This window comes from Diplotaxodon limnothrissa, linkage group LG20 (genome assembly GCF_057381915.1).
Source record: "Diplotaxodon limnothrissa isolate DT_005_m linkage group LG20, D_limnothrissa_male_GT1.1, whole genome shotgun sequence".
In the NCBI taxonomy this organism is placed as follows: domain Eukaryota; kingdom Metazoa; phylum Chordata; class Actinopteri; order Cichliformes; family Cichlidae; genus Diplotaxodon; species Diplotaxodon limnothrissa.
The window spans coordinates 6,128,004-6,148,989 of NC_140615.1; the positions used below are offsets into that span (position 1 = coordinate 6,128,004).

Here is a 20,986-nt window from a genome sequence, read left to right on the forward strand (position 1 = left end):
TTTCATTTTCTACCTGAATGTGAAACTGGTGGGGATTTCTGTCGCATAAATGAGCCAAACCGATGTTAAACAGCGGCTTTCTCTGAACCACAGAAATGGGGACCTGATAGTACTGACAAGCCACTTTGCTCTGTCGTATATTACACAACCCATTAAGAAAGAAAGTCGAGGGACAATAAGAGAAAAAGCATATGAATAAAAAAAGAAGCACGAGCTCTTAAGAACGCACAGAAAGGAAGTCAAGACCCTTTTCCTGATGCACCACAGAACTGTGGGTAAGCTTAAAGACGGTAAACAAGGCACACACGTCTGAACATCACGTGATCAAACTACATGTGTTTATATGATGACTGTAAAAGTTTCCTGTCTAAACTTTGTTGGTGTTTTTTTTTTAATTTTTTTATTGTGCCATGTGTTGGACTGCCTGATTAACGGCTATGCTTTCAGTTTTATCGAAACTGTAACTCTAATGTTTTCTTAATTTGAGTTTAATCTTGAGTTGCCATCAGATTCGAGATGAATAGCGCATTTACGAGATTCAGCTCTGCAGCTTGTTTACTGTCGAGGGGTTTTTCTGGCTCGTAGTTGAAAAATAGTTCCGTTCGGGGCAAAGGGTGGGAAGCATTCATGCTTTCAGTCTGCCGATCTGGCCAAACAGTTTCTCTTCTGCACAATCACTTCCTGTTTTTTTTTGTTGTTTTTTGGGGGGGGGTTACCAGCTGGTCTGAGGTGAACTCACAAACACATATTTGTGTGTGTTCTCTAAATACTGATCAGAATCTTGTAGCTCTTGAGTGCTCAAGACAGTAGCCTCTCATTAAACAGGAAGCTAACGTATCTAGCAGCACCAGACCACAACTCAGAAATATCAACACCTGCAAACCAAACTGAACAAACACAACTGAGATCATCTATTTATTTGCATGTTATGTGACTTGCTAAGAAAAAGTCTGGCACAGAATTCAGAGAAAAGAAAAACCTGTTTTGTCTGTTTGCTAATGTTAGTTAGTGAACAGTTGTAAAGTCACGCTGCTGTTGTTGTTGGCCCCTGCATTTCCCCTTTCTATGGTAGTACAACCGCCGTGGTTCGGGAGCCACTTCCATGATGAGCGCGGTGTCTTTGTTCACTGATTGTGGTAAAGCTTAAGTACAAATAGTCTTAAACAGATATAAGAAAACAGGAAGGCAGGCTTCCCAGCAAGATTTTCACTTTGACAGAAGACGGCAACATTTCAAGAAGAAGAAAAAAATTGTCTGAAGAAACACGATTAATTTTGTTATTTAAGATGTTTGACTGGCTGCCAGCTGGAATCTACTGTCTTTCCTCCCCCACAAAATATCTGCTTCTTTACATTTATTTGCAGCTATAAATTCAGACATAAATAACTGGGAATGTACTGAATTAAACTCTGTGTGAATTCCAAAAACTAAAAGCCTCGTCTGATCTATTTTGGCTCGTGAAACTCGCAAAAGTGGAAGGAAATCAAAAGAGGAAATAACCTACTTAAATTTATCTTTGTTCATTTAATAAATTACTTATGTTTTATTACCCTCACTGAAAGGTTGGCAAAACTTTCCTAATTTGATGATGTTGCCAAATCAAGAGGCAAAATGATGATTTCATTCATTAATCTAAAGATTTATTACATGAATAACTGGTTAATTAGTTTGCCTATAGAATAAGTGAGACTGTTTTTTTCTCCTTAAAGCCAAAAAGGTTGCATTGGACTGCTCTTTAACTTCTATACCATCATTGAAATTAAAGCATCAGCTTACAAACTATGTCCCTATTACTCAAAAATATGTCTCGTTCATGTCACTCATTCATGAATGAAACAAGCCAAATGTTGCATCCCTCACAAGATTTTCAAATATTTCCCCTCAGGAGGGGGGGATCATTTTGTGTATCCACATTGTGGTATTGCTACTTTGAAAGATTTCCACCACTACCGCTACCGTCCAAATCCCACGTTGCCTTTGTAGTCACGTGTGACAACGCGTTGTAACACACACACACACACACACACACACACACATATATATATATATATATTCTCCAAAATGAAAGAAATAATAGTTTCCCATCGACTCGGTGACGCACTGAGTCCTCCTCTTATTTAACATCGACAGAATTATTAAACATCTCTTTCATCACAGGCTTTTACTCACGCAGGTGCTCCCCTGCTGCCTGTATACGGAAATTAAATCAGCGTTAATAGCGTGAAAGTTCCAGAAAGTGACTCACTTTTCAGACACCAAACATGCCCTCATACCTGCTTGCGACTAATTCGGCTTCTACTTAAATTCTTATAAATTGGTTTTAGTTAATTGTTTCATTCTTTAGCTTGAAATATTTTTTTAAAGTCTCCTACATACATCACCTAAGACAGGAGGAGGGCGGGAGGTGGAGAGAGCGGTGTACTTTCACTTCGCGCAAACTTTTGGCGGACGGTCCCTTGGCCCGCGCGCAGAGAGAGAGAGAGAGAGAGCGAGAGAGCTGGTGAGGCAGCGCGCAGCCGCTCATCCGTCAGGGTCAGCGCAACATCAGCGCCCCACTGATTGACAGCGCACAGCACCGAGGCAGGGAGGCACTCCACTGCTTCACAGGAGCCGTACGAGCGCTCGGATTTACAGCACCTCACCCTGCTCATCTCCTCCTTACGGATAGATCCTGCAGCCGCCGGATCTGAGCGACCCACGTCTCCGTGATGTTCCGTCTTCCATCTTCACTGCGATAAAAAACAACAAAAAGAAGAAGACGGGGGGAAAAGGGGGGAAAGCCATGAAGAGATGACCGGGTTGTAGAGCTGACAGGCAAGTGTGTGCGCTAACAGGTTGGCAAGGCTTTCGCCATGACACAAGTTTTACTGACAACGGCGCAGCGTCACGTTTGCGTGTTGGATTGGATGCGCCGTATCTTTTTATTTCCATTCTAGCCTTTCATTTCAAAATATACAGATATATCACAGCGTATCTGACATCCATCCGGTCCTGTGAGCTTCATTTTAAAAGCTTAACATTTATTTATTTATCATTGTTTAGGCTGTGGGCACAAGTCAGCCTACATCTGTTATTCACATGCAGCGCACACAGCGCAAGTTTCCTCTTACCAAAGAAAATCAATAGTGTAGAATTACTTTACGTTGCAAACCCTACTTGTTCTCGTTGCACACACACTTCGTTACATTTGCGGGAAGCAGAAGCACATTTCCATTTTTCTGATTTGCATTTTATTCAGCAGATGTACCAGAAAGCTGAAGTTTCTTTAAGCGCCGTTTCACCTGATTTGACCCTTGAATATTTCCTTTTGACCATTAAAGGCAGAACTGCACGTAGTAAACGTGATAGAAGCACTCAGGTCGTCTTAATCTTCTTTTTTTTTTTTTTTTAAATATCTGTGTGCTCTTATATCACCATCAGGAGGAAGGGGATCAGGTGCAGGCCAGGCCCTTCAATAAGCTACCATTCATTCACGTTATTTACAACCTGCACGTCCTCTTCCTTTTTCAACTACAACCTCTTAAAGATGCATTATCCAGTGTTTTGGGAACAAACAGCAGACAGCTCATGCAGGGACACTTGTTAATAGTGGACATATTAACCCCGGCTGTGCTTGCTCTGTGTGTGGACAGCCGGCTCGTGTTCTGGTGAGCAGCAGAGGAGCTGGCAGTAAATGAGAGGCCGTCACCATGCCCCCAGGGAAGTATGGGATGCAGGAGGAGTGGGAGAAGGAGGGGGACCAGGCGATCAACATGGACTTCCTGCTGCCTACTGGGATCTTCCTCAAATTCCCCGTGTCTCGAAACGACACCATCAAAAGCATCAAAAAGGTACAGTGTCCCTCCCACCCCAACCCAACGCTCACATGCATCGGCATCTGCTTTTAAAAGGGTCTCTGAAACCTCAACTCCTCACTGATATGTGGATGTGTAATGTAATCACACGTTGCGTCTATTAATAGAGAGCACTGTATTTCCAGGAGACTGTAATTGATTGACTGCAGCATAACAGCTCAGACGCTCAGACTGCAAAATCTTGTTGTCAGTCACAATAATACGCTTTTAAACAAATTGGTTGACTTAATGTTTTCTTCAGACATTAAACTAATTAAAACGCAGCCCCCGCTCAGACAATGCTCCCCGGTTCTGATGCTTCCGACAGAGAGGGAGCTTGCAGCTTTCCTCCCTGGGAAACACAGCCAGCACCCTGCCGAAGCAGATCTGCTGTTAAAATGTGAACGTGCTGCTGAACGGGCCAACACTTCTGCCACTACGGGCTGTTTGATTTAGCTGCGTTAGGTAATGATACTCATGGATGCTGTTAGGATGATTAATAGTCAAGTCAAGTCAAGTCAAGTTTATTTATAGAGCACATTTAAAAACAACCAAGGCTGACCAAAGTGCTGTACAGTAAATACAGATAAAAATACAATAGAACACAATTTCGTAATAACACCTCGCTGATAAAAATAAAATAAAAATAAATAAAACAAATAAATTAAACAATAGATGAAATGGCCCTCCAGTCATTGCTAATTCACTAGGAATTTTAGGAAAGCTTTAGAAACAATGATTTTCTTGCTTTATTTCAGCTCATTAGATTAATCAGAGGATCATTTGCTTTTGTTTTAATTTTGAAAACAGTAACTGGACAGTCTTGTTTTTTTTTTCTCATGAAAACTGGGCATGGCAGCTCATCAAAACTGGGGCTCTTGTGTTCATTTATCCCTCTTGTCTCTTATTTCAGATGGTTTGGAAAAATGCGAGAAGTGAGGCCCTGTTCTGTGGACTCGGCGATCCTGATGGATACGTCTTCACCTGCATCAACGAGACGGCGGAAAGGGAAGAGCTGGAGGAAGAATCGAGGCGCATAAGTGATGTGCGGCCCTTCATGTGTGTTCTGAGGCTGGTGGCGAGGGAGGGCGACCGGGTGGAGAAACTCACCAACGCCCAAATCAGCCTGTTAATTGGCAAAGGTGGGCCTCTGCAGTGTCTATAGAGGGTTTTTTTGTTTGTTTTTTGTTGTTTGCTTTTAAGGGTTTGTGGTACTGTTCTATGAGATTAAATCAGTCATGATTACAGAGAAGAGTTCTTGTCATTAAGCTATAGAGATATTCCAGTCTGGCTCGAGTCCCCTGAATTGCTGCCCAGTCTACTAGATTTCTCAGAGTCAGACAGAACAAGTGACTGCATGCATTTAAAAAAGAGAAATGAAATGAGAGTTTCTGACTTGCAACACTCATCCTGATAACGTCTTAATGTTTGCACAGCAGCTTTGATCTCATCCACTTGTCACCATTACTGTGGCTCTGCTATGTTCTTAGTGCCACAAAAATGTCTTCTTTTGCTCAGTTGTTGATCCAGACCCCTGCAACAAGTGCCACAGCACACTTACAGCATGAGAACTGATGAAAAGTTGCTGTGGTTGTAGTTTTGAAGCCTTGGTTTGGCAGAGTTAAAATGCTAATTGGAACAAAAGTATTCTTATTTTTCGGAGACTATAAAGTTAGCAGAATAACACTTTGCTCAAAAGAAGGAACTATTAACAAAAAAGCATTTTCTTTCTGAGTTACAGTATATCCACGATGCTAATCGTCTTTTTTTTTTTTTACAAGTAAAGCAGGTTGCTGGCTAGCTATAAGCCAATAATGTCAAATATAAAGCCTAGGGGCCAAAATCTGACCAGCAGAGATTTCAATCTGGCCCGCTTCACAGCTTTGAAAAATGTGAAGGTTTAAATTTGAGATATAGGTTTTACAGCCATTGCCGTTCATATTACACAAAAGTAATCATTAAATGACAGAAGCTTTCTTGTTTTTTCACTGCTGTAGGAATTTCTGGTTTTTACAGTAGGTTCACAGTAATTAAAAATAATGATTCTGTGAATTAACCAAAGATACTATAAGCTAATGTAGCTAACCTGAAAAAGTAGGGCTCGGCTAGGCTAACTAGCTAAAGCTAATTTATTTGTTTAGCAACCCCCCCATATTCTCATGTATTCTGAATATATTATGAGTGGAATGATAATTATTCTTTAGATAGTTATAATATGATTCCACTCATATTTTACGTGTAATTAACTTTTGAAAAATTCAGGGATAAAGTTTTCAAATATACAGACTTAAAGCTAAACGTGGCTAATAGCATTGTTACATTTTAGCCTATGTTTCTTATAGATTTAGTCAGGGAAAATTTGCTATTCTGATGGCATAATTTCTTTTCTATGTTTTCTTTATTCATCTGAACGTTTTTCGTGTTTCAGTTAATTAAATGATAAGCTAAGTTCTCCTTTTACTTTTTAACCAACTTTCCAGGTCTGCATGAGTTTGAAGCTCAGAAGAATGACGAGGTAAATGAGTTTCGGACCAAGATGAGGGCGTTTTGCGAAGAAAAGGCTCAAGATCGACAGAGTCTGCCCTGGCAGAAGTGGATGGAGTACAGCTTCCCATGTGAACTGGAGCCATGCTGCTCCCTGCCGCAGAGCCTCAAGACAAAAAACATCAAGAAGATCTTCATTAATGTCAAGTTTGAGGCTTCTGACGTGAGTTCATCAGTTGTTGTTTTTTTAAGTTGTCATGAGTCATACAGTCCAGTTTGTTCAAACTAATCAAATTTAATGTTCTGGTATGATGGGGCAGCAGGGAACCCGCAAAAAGCAAAGTAGCTTTGATTGGAAAAACTGTGGTTCCACCTTGTGCAGACACATTGTGGAGGTGATTTTAAGTAAATGTGATCACCTTTGGAAAGCCCCCTCCCACACCATAAACACTACCTTCAAAACAACACTCAGGAACAAGCAGCAATTTTAAGATTTTCTGTAAAGCCGTACTCTTTATTTGAATGATGTTGTCTGTTGCTCTTACAGGAAAGCTTCATGCTACAGCAGGACCCTCATGACCTCCCCTTGGTTCTGATGAAGAGCGCTCTGAAGAAGAAGGCTACCGTTTTCCGCTTAATGCGACAGGAACCTGAAGACTACACCTTACAGGTCAACGGGAGGTGGGATTTCATCTATGGGAAACACCCACTGTGTCAGTTCAAAGTGAGTTAATCGAATAAAATAAACTCTTGGAGCAGAAAATTGTGTGAAAATGCAGCATAGAATTTTTTTTTAACTTTATCACTTTAATTATTTCTCTTTTTTCACAGTTGGTTTTGTTGGTTTAATGACTCAGTCCCATTTTTGTTTTTTAACCAAATTCTGGACTAGAAATTTTAGATGTTCGTATTGTGGCTTTGAGGCAAATCCTGTGTAGGTTTGTCAAATTTTATTTTGGGTTTGTGTTTTTGTTGGATGATAATTCCCAAGAGTCCAATTTTCTTTCAGGCTCATTTTCTGCCATGATAGCTTTTGTATTTCGCTTCTAGACGAGTTGCAGAGAGACATAAAAATGTGCTAACAAATAATCAGCACAGATGTCATTTTTCTTTCTGTTTTGCCACAAAGAAGTGTTTCAGAAGGCACCTAGGGGGCCTTTATCCTCCTCGTTCCTGTGGGCATGTGCTAGACTCAGTATGAACTATTCTACCTAATTGATTTCATATCAGCATCCGTCTTTAAAAAAAAATACACATGCTCTTTGACATATTAACCCACAGCGCCTTTAAGATGAAGGTTTATCTATTTATTCACAAACTGAAAAACGAACTGTGAAAAGTTGGACTTTCTCTGCTGATCTTTGTTGAAACTGTGAATTGCATTCTCTATATTCTAGACAAGCTGTTGTTTTCTCTGTGAATGTGTGCGAGTTTCTGTTTAGTGTCGTTTGTCTGCGTTCAGCCTGTGCAGGTGGGTCCATAATAACTGAAATGACTGTCGGTTAGGAGTAGGCTAAGTCAAGATTTTGGTGGCCGGAGACTCCACTGTTGATTTTGAAACTCCAACTACCTGCAGGGGTGACTCATATCTGTATAGCAGCCCTGCAGAAAGGAACTGCATCCATCCACACATAATGAGATTTGAGCTGCATTAACCTACAGCAAATGAACAGCCTTCAGGAGCTAACCAGCGCTATCAGAACACTGGGAAATATCTGTGGGTGAACTGACTGATGGCTGTGCCAGTAAATCTTCTGTTGTCTCTCTCCTCAGTACATCTTCTCGTGCTTGAGAAATGGCCAGAACCCCCACCTCACCATGGTGCACTACTCCACCGTCACCAAATGTCAGGAGGAGCAGGGCAGAATGTGCAACCAGGTGTACAAGAGTCGCTCCTTATCCAGACCTCCTCCTCTGCCACTGAAGAAGGTAAGAGGTCAGGCGGTAGCTGTCGTTCATTAAAAGAGGAGCACATGCTCTTTTTTTCCCCCTTTTCTCTTTTCTTGCAGTTGTTACTCGACTAGCCTGCGGACTTTGGCACACTTGAAATAAGCCACGCAGCTCGGTGTAGATAATTTACATCTGACGGCTTGTCTTTCATTTGCTGTAGTTGCGCATGCAGCATACGTTGGAACTGCTTTAGCATAATAAAAAATATCGTTTTATAATGTTTTGAAACTTTTATCTGAAGCTCGTCAGATAAGCAGCTAAAAATCTTTTGGCAGTTGTCTTCAGTTAGAAAGTCCCCCCCCCCCAACTTTCTTTTGAAAGTAGATGTTACTTTGCGTCTACCCTCTTTTCGTTTTTTTGAGTTGTGGCCAAACAGGAAATTGGAGCAACCGTGTGAATGCAAGGCAGTGAGAAATTAAATTCCCTTTTTTCCTCTGACTTCTTCCTACAGCAAAACACCTCCTCTCTGTGGTCCATCAATGAGCCTTTCCACATTCACCTGGTGCAAGGCAAACGAGTCAACGCAGACGAGGGAATGAAGGTCGGTGTGGTTTTGCGTGGGTTTTCTCTCACTTTGCTGCTCAATGAAATGTGGCATTCACTTGTTTACCAATATCTCAATTTCAGTTGTAGGAACAGCGGGGCTGACATGTAAATGACAAGGGGGGTCACATGGTACAGACCACACATTTCCCATAATTCATCAAGGCGGTTGGTTAAAACTTCAAAACAGGAAGTGGGGAGTGTCTATCTGGTTTTTACGTCTCATTCTGAGGCCTAGATTCTAAGAAAAAAGACAGACTACATGCTCTCCCTCTTTCGCTTTCAAATGCACTTCTTTTTTTGAAGGCGTTGCATGTTACTATTGCAGACGGGCTCCTGACCTATCTCAAAATTTGACAACTGTCAGTGAGCGTACGAGAACAGCCAAAGGATGTGGAAACATCCGCTGATACTCCATGCTCACCCTTCCGTGTCAGAAGAAAGAGTGAAAGAAAGAGTGGGAATTCTGTTAATGTGTGTCTGTCTTTGTAATTCTGTTTCATAACTAACTACATTACTGTTTGGATGGGTTATTAAGTGCAAGTGCACTCCTGGGTGCTGCTGCCTTAGAGCATCATGACTCATGACTAATTTTTCCTGCTGCATAATTATCAGTCATGTCTGTGGATGTCAAGCAGAGGTTTGAAAACACAACCCCTGGAGGGAAGGGGGGAAATCAGCTCATATATTTTGTAAATGTTAATTCGGACTATCTTGATTTGGCGAAAGGCAGGAGCTTAATGGTCGTGCAGTATTAAATTACGTCTCTGGCGGTTGTTTTTTCATTTGTGTCTGACTCCGCACGGAGACCTGTTTGCGCTTACGAATGTGTAAACTCTTTGACTCATAGCTCGAATTACACAGGAAACTCTGAATCATCTCGTGAAGTCTGTAAATCTTCCACAAACAATCACCTTCACACTAAAGTGCTAAAGTCTTCGGCTTCCAAACCACATGTCTTGCCTCCATCTAATCACTACTGTGTATCTGTGGTTCCCCTGCAGCTTGTAGTGCAGGCTGGTCTGTTCCATGGCAGCGAGCTGCTCTGTAAGGTGGTGACGAGCTCGGAGGTGACAGTGAGCTCCGAGCCGCTGTGGAATCAGAAGCTGGAGTTTGACATAAACGTGGCCGACCTGCCCCGCATGAGCCGCCTGTGTTTCGCGCTCTACGGCGTCATTGAAAAGACCAAGAAGCCCCGCGGCACCAAAAAGAAGAACAAGAAAGCGGTGAGTGTGTCAGTAACTCGTGGTGCTTTTGGGGTCTCAGCGTACTACTCGTTCGATTGAGTAGGCCAGTGTTTTGGGCTGGTGGTGTGAATTTGTTCGCAAGCACAAACAGATCTGTTTCCTCTCTTGTGTGTAGTGCGTGTAGCTTCTGTGTGGGTCTGTTGTTTCTGCTGCGTCGGGTTGTGCAAGTGTGCTTAGTGGCAAGGCTGCGGTTAACACTTCATCCGCTTCAGCCCTTTTATCTGCACATCGGTCCAAGGAAGGAAGGAATTGGCTAACATTTTCAAGGAATTCTAAATTCATCTTCACAGCCCTCATCTCTCTCTCTCTCTCACACACACACACACACACACACATATATATACACTGAACCTTCTAAATTTACATGCTCGCTGACAGCTTAGAGGGGGAGGGGGATTAAGACATTACAAAGCAATTTTATCTACAGCAGGGCTTTGCAACATTTTTTTGATTAACAAGCATGAATTCAGAAAAGCCAACAAAGAGAAAGGCACAAGAAAAGTGCACACATTAAATCCATGTAGTTGGATTTACACCTGCAACTCTTCTAGCTGTTTTAACAATTGTTCAGCTGCATTTTCAAAGGTTTATTCTGCTGTAAGGGCTGCAGCAGAAGACAAACTCTCTCTTTGATTGACTCTTTGCTAGTATATCGCATTACGACAAAAATTGAATGAGTGAAGGAGTGCACTAATGGGCCACGCAAACGGCTACATTTTTATAAAAGATATATATCAAACTGAGGATTAAAGACCTACTTCTCACTGATGTTTTAGGCAAACAAACACAACACAGGATATATATATATATATATATATATATATATATATATATATATATATATATATATATATATATATATATATATATATATATATGTATGTGTGTGTGTATATATATGAAACAAAGAAACCTCACTGCACACAAAGGCACACGTGCGCCTACAACAATAAGCATGACAGACAGCTTTTATATATAGCTTTGCATACATTTATACATGGCTGGCAAAGCATGCAAAAATGATGTGAAATTACATTTTGAAGAGTGGAGCACATAGTAATAATGGTGATAATATAAAAAGCATTGTAATCGTTTGCACAAAGCTTTACCGCTTATGATGAAGTTTTATTTCTAAACAAAAAAAATCATAATAATTTGTGGTTTAAACTAGTGGTTTAACAATAAGATAAGCACATAATTGTTTAGCTACAGCTCCATCATTGAAAATAATTAGTATTGACTAAGAAGTATGTGATACCAGGGCGACACTTCAGTGTAATTGTTAAACTGAAAAATTAAGGCTGATCAGGACACCTGAAGGTCTGCGAGGCAAACACTCCAAGAAAGAGTAATTTGTTTGCCAAAATCCAGTCAGTAACTGAACGCTGGTTTAGCTGACTGGGTTCAGCAGGACACCTGTATTTTGTTTGGCTAATGCAAAAAGTTCAGATCCGCCCAGAATCCAATTACAGTGTGTCTTCCCCTGTGTCCTGACACAAGGAAGGCCCAAAAATATAGTTTAAAAAAGCACAAAATGTAGATACTAATGACAATAACACCTGATCTGACATTAATGCACCAATTATCTTTAAAACATTTATTACATTAACTGCTGAATCAGTCATTCAACTGACAGAAATTCATGAGCAGCTACTAATTATTAGTAATTTAAGAGAATTTATGCTTTTCTTTTCTATATAACAAGAAGTTTCCAGCATAGAGAGATTTTTAAACTTTTAACCTGAGGGGAAAAAACATACTTTTGATAAAATTAATTAATTGACACCAATGCCATACACATTTCTGTTTATGGTCGAAATGACAAATGTTTGTTAAAAAAGCTCCACTCGGCATGTTACTAGCAAACAAATGACCTCTCATTTTATTAATACATGCAAAATTTAATATGTTACTTTAACTATAAGCAAGTTGGATTCAGTTGGATGCTGATTGGCTTCAGCAGCTTCTTGCAGCAGCTCCTTTTATGTCATATAAATGAATATAAAATATGTCCTGTTCAGGACGGTGCACAGCTGCTACAGTGGTGGCAGTACACTCAAATACCACATTTGAAAGAGCCCCCACAAACCTCCCCTGTATACAATGAAAGGTACAGTGAACAAGAACAACAAATTCCCCTTTTACTGTAGTCGCAGTATCTTCTGTTTTGAAGCGACGCAGCAGCTGTGCGCTCGAGTTTGTGCAGACCTCCAAAACATGTAGCCCAGGTGTGTTTTATAGCCATTAAGACCACTTCTGCTTTCTGAGCCACTTCTCTCTTTGTTTGCCTGGAAGAGAAGTCCTGCAGCCAGACGGCAGAAAGGCTGGCGGAAGTTGAGCTATTTTAGCCGCTCTTGTTTATGTGCACTGCCTTTTTTTCTTCTTTTTTTTTTTAACTTGAATGTGTTAACTGTGTTTTTGTTGTTTTTAACACACTGAAATAATGGAAGTCATTTTTCTACTGATTTCTTGGAACCCAAATTCTTTTTATAGAGAACTTTAGAAGTTAGAAATACAAACGAATCATTCTCCTAACGTTTTATTGTCATGTTTTTGGAGGCGGTTCTAAGTCTAACGGTGAATTAAATTAAATATACCGCAATCAAGGTTCAGAGTGTTTATTGCAATTAGAATATTAAAGTTTTGAATTCAAGTGAACCTTTAAAATAAAGCACATGTTGGGCAGGAGATGGTTAATTATTCAAAGCATTTTAGATTAAAGAATAAAAAAGCTTTGCCTTTAGAGAATCTTGATTTTAATTTTTTATGATGCAAAAAAAAAAAAAAGATTTCTCAGTCAAACGTTTTTATCTTCAGAGAGGAAAGAGCTTGAAATATAAAAGATTTGTATTGCCCAAGTATTGCACATGATTTTATTACAACTGAGGAAACATAATTCAGCTCAGGCTGCAAGCTATGCAGGTTCGTTTTCCTCTGTACATCTTTTACATTCTCTGACTCAGTTTTAAACCATTTCCAAGATCCTCAAGCTTGAAGATGGTGTGTGAAGTGAAACAATAAAGTTTCTCTCTTTGTCTTTTCAGGATTGTCCAATAGCCTGGGTGAACACCATGGTGTTTGACTACAAGGACCAGCTGAAGACTGGGGAGTTCCACTTATCCACATGGCCGTGTGTTCCTGGTACTTTTCAGCCTTGCCTCTTCTTACATTTTCATCCTCTTCAAAAAATTTAAAAAACACCTCCTCCACAACACTTTGAAGCACGCAGAGAGCTTCTGAAATGCCCAGAGTGACACGTCTTGCCGCCCAAATCACACATAGTGACACATTTTGTGTTTTATGATGCAATAAGATAGCCTGTTTGCAGATGCTGAAGTACCTGTTTGCCAGGCGGGGGAGTGGTTTTCTTAGACGAAAGACTAAAAACTGAGAAGAAGATTCCACCAAATGGAACATTTCATCATTTCATATATGATATTTTTATCACAGATGAGAAAAGTGACCTGCTGAACCCGATGGGAACTGTTGAGAAGAACCCTAATGTGGACAGCGCCGCTGAACTTCTCATTCATTTTCCCAACATCCGGCCACACCCCCTCTACTACCCTCCACTTGAAAAGGTACTATCTCCCAAAAGACTACACAAAAAAAGTTACAATTAAAAAAAAAAAGGTGAACTAACGTGAAGTACAGTGTAAAATTTTATTAAATTTAATGGAATATAGTTAAATGAAATTTATAGGATTTGTATACATTCAGTTTATACCAAAAAACATTTTCCTTAATGATGAATTATTTGAATAAGTCATTTTATGATTTTTACACAGAATTATTGTGTCATGTTTATTGAGGCTGAAGCACATATTTGGATCTTTGTTTGATGACAGTCAGTCCAAGCAATAATCCTCACGTGTTTTCAGATATGTGACATGGAGAGGAATGGTGATCTAAGTTTAGCCACTAAAGACGAGGTAGGACTCACATGTGACAAATTTTACATAGTTAGAATTTTTGTTTTGTTTTTAAAGCAGAAAATTTAATAACTTTGTGTGTGGATCATGTGCTCTCTGTAGTACTTTAAGCTCAAAGAATTCATGGACAACAAAAACTACACCGAGTTTTTCGAGGACGAGAAAGAGCTCCTGTGGAAGCTCCGCACCGAAGTCCGCGATCATTATCCTGAAAGTCTGTCCAAGCTCCTCCTCATCACCAAGTGGAATAAGCGTGAGGATGTAGTTCAGGTACGAGTAAAGCGTTATTTATTCTTTGTATTTTTCACTGATGTCTGTAAGTCGATCTGGAGATGTAAAACCTTTTGTTTCAGATGATTAGCTTAGCTTTAAGGGTTAAAGTGGCCAAAATTTCAAACAAGGAGTGAACGAATCAGAAAAAAGCTCAAAGAAGTCAAATTTTTCATCTGAAATGATAGTCTATATAGGATTATTAAAACTGGGATGAATACTATGTAGTGTAGATAAGTGTGTATCTGTGTGTGTGAGTGAAGGGTCTATAATTCTTTACAGTTACACATATCCATATCAGTATGTATTCTTAGTTTCTTATATACAGACAACTAATAGTTTATATTGGGTGTTTTATTTTGTTTTAGCAAACGTCCATGAATGCCAGCTGTACTTCATTCTTTTACATTTTCAAAATAAAGTTCTATCTATAGAAAACAGGCAACCATGAGCTCTGATCTATGTAATATAATATTTATTTATAATATTATGTTGGTAATATTTACCAACCACAGAGGTCTTGCAGTAAACCTTTGTTGTAACAAGAGCAAGAAAATGTGTGACTTTACAGGTTTTTGGAGCTTCAAAACTAAGGAATGTTTTAACAGTGAATCATGCAAAATTATAGTAATGTCACTGCCGCAGAAAGAAATATCGAGTTGTGAATTAACATCAGCAGCCTGCTTTAATCTTCAAATTGTCAAAATCTCCTTGATTTTTCTCATCATGTTAGAAAATAATTCTTGGATTCTCCTCAGATGGTGAATTTACTGAGGAACTGGCCAGACCTCCCTGCCATCCACGCCTTGGAGCTCTTAGACTACAGTTTTCCCGACCCAGCGGTTCGTTCTTTCACTATCAGATGCCTCAGAAAGCTCAGGTACACACACATCTGTTTCAGAAGCTTACAGTGCCAGGCATGCTGTGTTGTGACTGTTAACCGCATAAGCCACATTTCTCTGCACACAGTGATGATGAGCTGCTTCATTATCTGATCCAGCTGGTCCAGGTCCTGAAGTACGAGTCCTACCTGGACTGTGACCTTACCACTTTCTTGTTAGAACGGGCACTGTCCAACAGGAGGATCGGACATTTTCTGTTTTGGCATCTCAGGTGAGTGAGAAGGGGCTAGCTTTAAAAAATACAAGCTAGTTAGAAAAAAGGGAGCAGAAAGAAAAACAAGATCGAGTCAGCTTTTTGTTTGACTGGAGATTTGTGTCTATTGTAGGTCAGAGACTCATGTGGCATCTGTGGGTTTGCGCTTTGGCCTGATTCTCGAGGCCTACTGCAGGGGAAATATCCATCACATCAAGCTCTTAACCAAACAGGTAATCACCTCCTGATTCTTACTCACCTTCGCTTTGATCTTGTGTGTTTTCAACTGATTCTCAGTCTCTGTGTTAACTCTCACACACTCAGAATGAGGCTCTGGGCAAAATGAAGGCTCTGAGTGACTTTGTCAAGTTGGGCTCCCAGAAGGTGACGGCAGAGGACCTGAAGCAGTGTATCAGACAAGAGTCCTACCTGGAGGCCCTGTCAGACCTTCTGTCACCACTCAACCCGAGCATCATCCTCTCTGAGATCTGGTTAGTGGCCCAGAAAAACACACAAATGCAAACGCACACAAGAGAGCATAATTGTTTTATGCATTATTGTCCTCCTTATTGGATTTTGCAAAGGCCACTTTGGCTCCTTTTCTGGCTTTACTGAATAAAAAAAAATACATTTAAGTGGTACACGGAGAAATTAACTCTTCAGTTGATTCAGGATCACAGCAACTTACTCTCATTTCTCCCTCCTACAAACATATGAGCGCATTGTCAGTGTCGTCATGGACAAAAAAAAATCATTTTTATACAACAGCTCACAAGGGATATCAGTTACTGAGCAAAAATATATGTACAAGGATGAAAATGAACATGAGCATTTTTGCTGTTACAGTACTGATAGATGCAGATTTATGGACTCCAAGATGAAGCCACTCTGGCTGATGTTCAAGAATCCCGCAGTTGAAGGAGACATGGTGGGCATTATCTTCAAAAATGGAGATGGTAAGAGACAAGAAGGTCGAACATGCCTTTCTCAAGGTGCCTGTTTTAGTTTAAGGGCTGGTTTGCACATTCAAATCTGCTGGGAAGATAAAAACTGTGGGTTTGGAACGAGTCATGCGAGAGAAAAGTTAGGATTAGATATATCAATTTCTCCTTGTCACCTTTAGACCTTCGACAAGACATGCTGACCCTGCAGATGATCCAGCTCATGGAGAATCTGTGGAAGAAAGAAGGTCTGGATCTCAGGTAGGAGCTGGTTCTTACACTAATTGCCTCTTGTGCACGGGGAAATCTTGTCCACCAGCCTTAACGCTGTTCATTTTTCGACTTGGCAAACACAGGATGATCCCGTACGGCTGCCTGTCGACCGGGAACAAAATGGGGCTCATCGAGGTTGTGAAGAACTCTGACACAATTGCCAACATCCAGCGTAACAGCAGCAACAGCGCCGCTACCGCTGCCTTCAACAAGGACGCCTTGCTTAACTGGCTCAAATCGAAGAATCCCGAGTGAGTACGATGAACTCTGGCACAATGGCAACTCTCAGAAGCTCTCCGATTGTCATCTTATTTGGTGTAGACACTCTGTAGAGGTGATGACCCTATTTAACCTCAAAAAGCAAAGCAAATTAGGTGCATTATACACACAGCCAAGCATGACATAAAACCACACAGAAGACACAGAGCAGGAGTGGGGTGAGCTAATCCGCATATGCACCCTTTTCCCCCCATAAACCTCCCTCAGGTTGTTGTGGGGACTTCCCCAAGTCCTCCTAGGACAGCGCTGACTTGTCAAGTGTCAAGAAAGAAGTTTTTCAATTTGAAATTCGCGATAACATCATGTGAATTTTCCAAAGCGGCATCTCATCATTTCATCGACTCCTCTTGATTTTAGCACAAAGCAGCCGCGTATATTGAGCCACAGATGGGTATTGATATTTTTTAAGTAAAACAATAATATGTTTGCGATCAATTATCCATTTTTGTTCATGTGGAAAAGAAGGGGGAGGGGAAGGACAGAAAATAAGATTTAAGAATATGAAAAAAAGGGTGTTTAAGGCACACAAGCCTTCATCCTATTCCCAGTCCCATTCAGGAAAACTTGCATAGTTTGATATAAATATTTCACTTCTTGTGAGCAGTAAACAGTACTGCTTCATCTTGTAGTTTCTTTTTCTTTTTTTTACTTAAATTGTTTTCTTAAAAGTGTTTTTTTCCTTGTAGCATTTTAAAACCGGATAGAGCAGCACAAAGTAGAGCAGCATCTTTAGCAGCATTAAATGAGAGTAGATTTTTATTTGATGCCAGACAGTCTGAAGGTCTTGTCTATTCTAAAAGCTCCTTGAAGAAGTAATGAATAAGCCTCTGTACTTCACGTTGGTGTGTCCAGGCTGATGGCCCCACAGAATACAAAGATAATTAGCCCGGACACTGCAGCGTGAGAAAATTAGTATAAAAAACACAATGAACCCTCCGCACGTCTAGGCTGCGAAAGGATGTGACGATCAGGCGTTAATCAGCCACAGGAACTCCTCTTTGAACATTTCATATGCTCTGTCACCGATGACACTCTGCTTCATGGCTGCGTTTGTGTAATGCAGGCTGATATAGGAAATATAAGAGAAGTGTGAAAGCACTGTAAGAACACAACTCGCTCACGTTCTGCTTCCTCGTTTCTGTGACCTTTTATGTCACCAGGGACAAACTTGATCAAGCGATAGAGGAGTTCACACTGTCCTGCGCTGGCTACTGTGTAGCTACTTACGTCTTGGGCATCGGAGATCGTCACAATGACAACATCATGATCAGGGAAACTGGACAGGTAAGATTTACTGCACGTTTGAATCTCAGCAAAATTATGTTGTTGATTGATGTGTAATGTTTTTGGTTGGAGTTGGTAAAAAAAATGTGCTTTGTAATATTCTAATAATTTTTTGGTGAAACATGCTGGAGTCAAATTGTTTAGGTCAGTCAGTGTTTGGGAGACTCAGACGTAGTGACTAAAGTGAGACTTTGCTTTTTAGCTGTTCCACATTGATTTTGGGCACTTCCTGGGCAACTTCAAGCGGAAACTCGGGATCAACAGGGAGCGCGTGCCTTTTATCCTGACGTATGACTTTGTCCACGTGATCCAGCAAGGACGAACAAACAACAGTGAGAAATTTGAGAGGTACAATAAAAACATGTAACTCTAACACACGTACGTAGTTATAGTTATAGACTTTGGCACAGTGGTGCAGTGGCAAGCGCTGTCCTCTTACAGCAAGAAGGAGTTGGGTTTAAATCCACCTGTCAGTTGGAGCCTTTCTGTGTGGAGTCTGTGTTGTCTGTCTTGGCCCTGTAATAGACCGTGTACCCTGGCATAGGAACCAGGCACCTTGTGACCCTGAATTGAATAAGCAGTAAAGGATGGATGGATTGTTCTGGGGTTCTGCTAACTTATGAAACGTGTTTGTTTTTGCATCTTTTGCATCAGGTTCAGGGAGTACTGTGAGCGGGCCTATAAGATCCTGTGTCGGAACGGGACGCTGTTTGTCAACCTCTTCGCCATGATGAAGGCAGCGGGGCTACCTGAACTCACGTCCTTCAAAGACATACAGTATCTAAAGGTATGCCACAGTTATGATGTAGCAGTTAATGATTATGAGGAGAATGACAACAATGTTAATAATTAGTGGTCTCTTGTTTTTAAAAGGACTCTTTAGCGCTGGGCAAAACAGAGGACGAGGCGCTGAAGAACTTCAAAGTAAAGTTCAACGAAGCCTTGCGGGAAAGCTGGAAGACCAAGGTCAACTGGATGATGCACTCACTGGCCAAAGATAATAGACCATGAAGAACACTGAACCAATGAAACATGAGGCCCAGCCAAATACATGGATTTTTAACTTATACACATAAACACAGTCTAATATTTTACTTGACAGAAGGAATTCAAAGACTCTGAAAAGCTCTTTAGCAAACGTTTACATCTCAGTGGCCTGTATGTGGTAAATAACAACTAAGCAGAGGCATCCAAAGATAATGAGATAATCCTGGAGCATCACTTCCACACACACAAGTATTTTCACAGTGAAGAAAATCCATCGCACTCATCCTCCTCCCATATATCAGTGGAATGTCTTTGCCACGAGGAGCATTTCAACCCAGAGAATAAACCTGTTTTTGATTTGCTGAAATTGCTACTTGAAAACCACCTGCTCATGCAAAGTGTCATGAATCACCGAAACAGAAAGTTCATCTCATCGACTGCATTACTCAACAGGGAGCAAGCTGCAAACTAACTTTATGATGACTTGAGGCTCTGTTCGGCAGGGAACAGCAGTTTCACCTCAAGACTTTCGTACGGTTTACAACCCACGATAGCTGTTATGAGGTTATTTCCTCTCATTTCAACTGTATCTTTGCAAAACGTGTCTTTTTAAAAAATATATATATTATCATTATTGTATTTTTATTTAACTGTGGTAACTACTTAATGAGTGCTGATGTACTTGTTAGGTCGCAAAGAATATTTCAAAAAGAGGTGATGCTTTTTGTCGTTCTAACATTGTTGTCTAATGTTGCCTTGAAGAAGAATATGTGCCAATACACATGAAGCATTTTATAGTATAGTCTAAGAAAATGTAGGACTTTTATTTTGAAAACATGCCTGTGTACCAGGCTGTGTGTACCTATAGCTAAAGGTACCCTGATACTACTCTTATTTTAAGAAATACACTTACTTGCCTTTTAGCTTAAGTGAGATTTAAGTATACTAGGTTTATCCTATCCATTTTAGGGTACTAGGGAAGGTGGAGCTTATATTATGTGGTATTGAGAAAGGGGCGGGGTAATGTCCCTCCTCGCATCCATGGACATCTATGGACCATTTTGGATGATTGGTTAATCAAACAAGCATATCTTTGGACCGCGGGAGGAAAAACCTCACAGGGATACGCACAGGAGACCATGCCAACTCCACCACAGCCCCCACTGCAGACCAGCCTTATTTCTTTGAGGTGACAGTGCTCACCACTGCAGCACTGCGCACAGTCCATGTTAATTGGTGATCTTTAAAAGTGACTGTTTCCTTTAGAAAGACTAGCTGTTTTGCTTTAACTATGCTAAGCTAAGCAGACTGTCTGCTGACTCCAGCGTCATATTTAAAAGACACCATGAAAGTGTAATCAGTTTTATTTTAGATTTTGAAGTTACAATTCTATTTTATTTTTCTATTCCCTTTTTCTGGAGAAATATACGATTTTTTTTATGCGCAAGGCAAAGATCTCATATATGTTTGGTGAAAAGAACAGAAAAAAAAAGCTTCAGCAGGTCCCAGAATAAGACAATCCGTAGACTCATGTAAGCCATAGACTTGTGGATGTTTTTCTCAAAATGCAGTATTGATGTCATGCCTTCTTTGAAAGTGTAAACCTGGACTAGGTCTATGATCTTAGAAAGAGCAGTACGCATCTGTGAGTGTGTGTGTGTGTGTGTGTGTCTGTGTGTGTTCTCTAATATTTAAATATGCACTTAAACTGTGATCTCCATTGCATTTTTTTAATGGGTGTACAAGGTGCCATGAGGGCGATTTCATGCTTGCAGTGTCAAGCACAACCACACTTTGACATATCTGATGCTGTAAAATATGGCGTTTATTTAAAGTGAGCTCGTATGCTGTGTCATTTCATTTTGTGG

The 20,986-nt window shown here is 40.5% G+C and overlaps 1 protein-coding gene across 1 annotated transcript; it reads left to right on the forward strand.

The window, feature by feature from the left end:
* Nucleotides 1–3,689: 3,689 nt before the first annotated feature.
* Nucleotides 3,690–19,230, forward strand: pik3cd (phosphatidylinositol-4,5-bisphosphate 3-kinase, catalytic subunit delta). Its single transcript, XM_085345643.1, has 22 exons — nt 3,690–3,830; nt 4,747–4,975; nt 6,314–6,540; nt 6,865–7,041; nt 8,091–8,246; nt 8,719–8,808; nt 9,815–10,036; nt 13,102–13,198; nt 13,508–13,638; nt 13,939–13,989; nt 14,092–14,259; nt 15,018–15,139; nt 15,229–15,372; nt 15,488–15,587; nt 15,679–15,845; nt 16,201–16,310; nt 16,478–16,556; nt 16,652–16,819; nt 18,008–18,131; nt 18,334–18,479; nt 18,786–18,918; nt 19,005–19,230. The coding sequence occupies exons 1-22, from the start codon at nt 3,690–3,692 to the stop codon at nt 19,140–19,142; spliced, it is 3,120 nt and encodes a 1,039-aa protein (XP_085201769.1). The 3' UTR covers nt 19,143–19,230.
* The last annotated feature ends 1,756 nt before the right edge of the window (nt 19,231–20,986 follow it).

What these genes read in the sequence shown, in the direction of transcription:
- pik3cd (XM_085345643.1), top strand. Translation starts at nt 3,690, where the DNA reads ATGCCCCCAGGGAAGTATGGGATGCAGGAGGAGTGGGAGAAGGAGGGG. An exon ending in TCAAGCTCTTAACCAAACAG is followed by an intron (nt 15,588 to 15,678) that starts GTAATCACCTCC and finishes TCACACACTCAG; the next exon opens with AATGAGGCTCTGGGCAAAAT. An exon ending in ATCATCCTCTCTGAGATCTG is followed by an intron (nt 15,846 to 16,200) that starts GTTAGTGGCCCA and finishes TTGCTGTTACAG; the next exon opens with TACTGATAGATGCAGATTTA.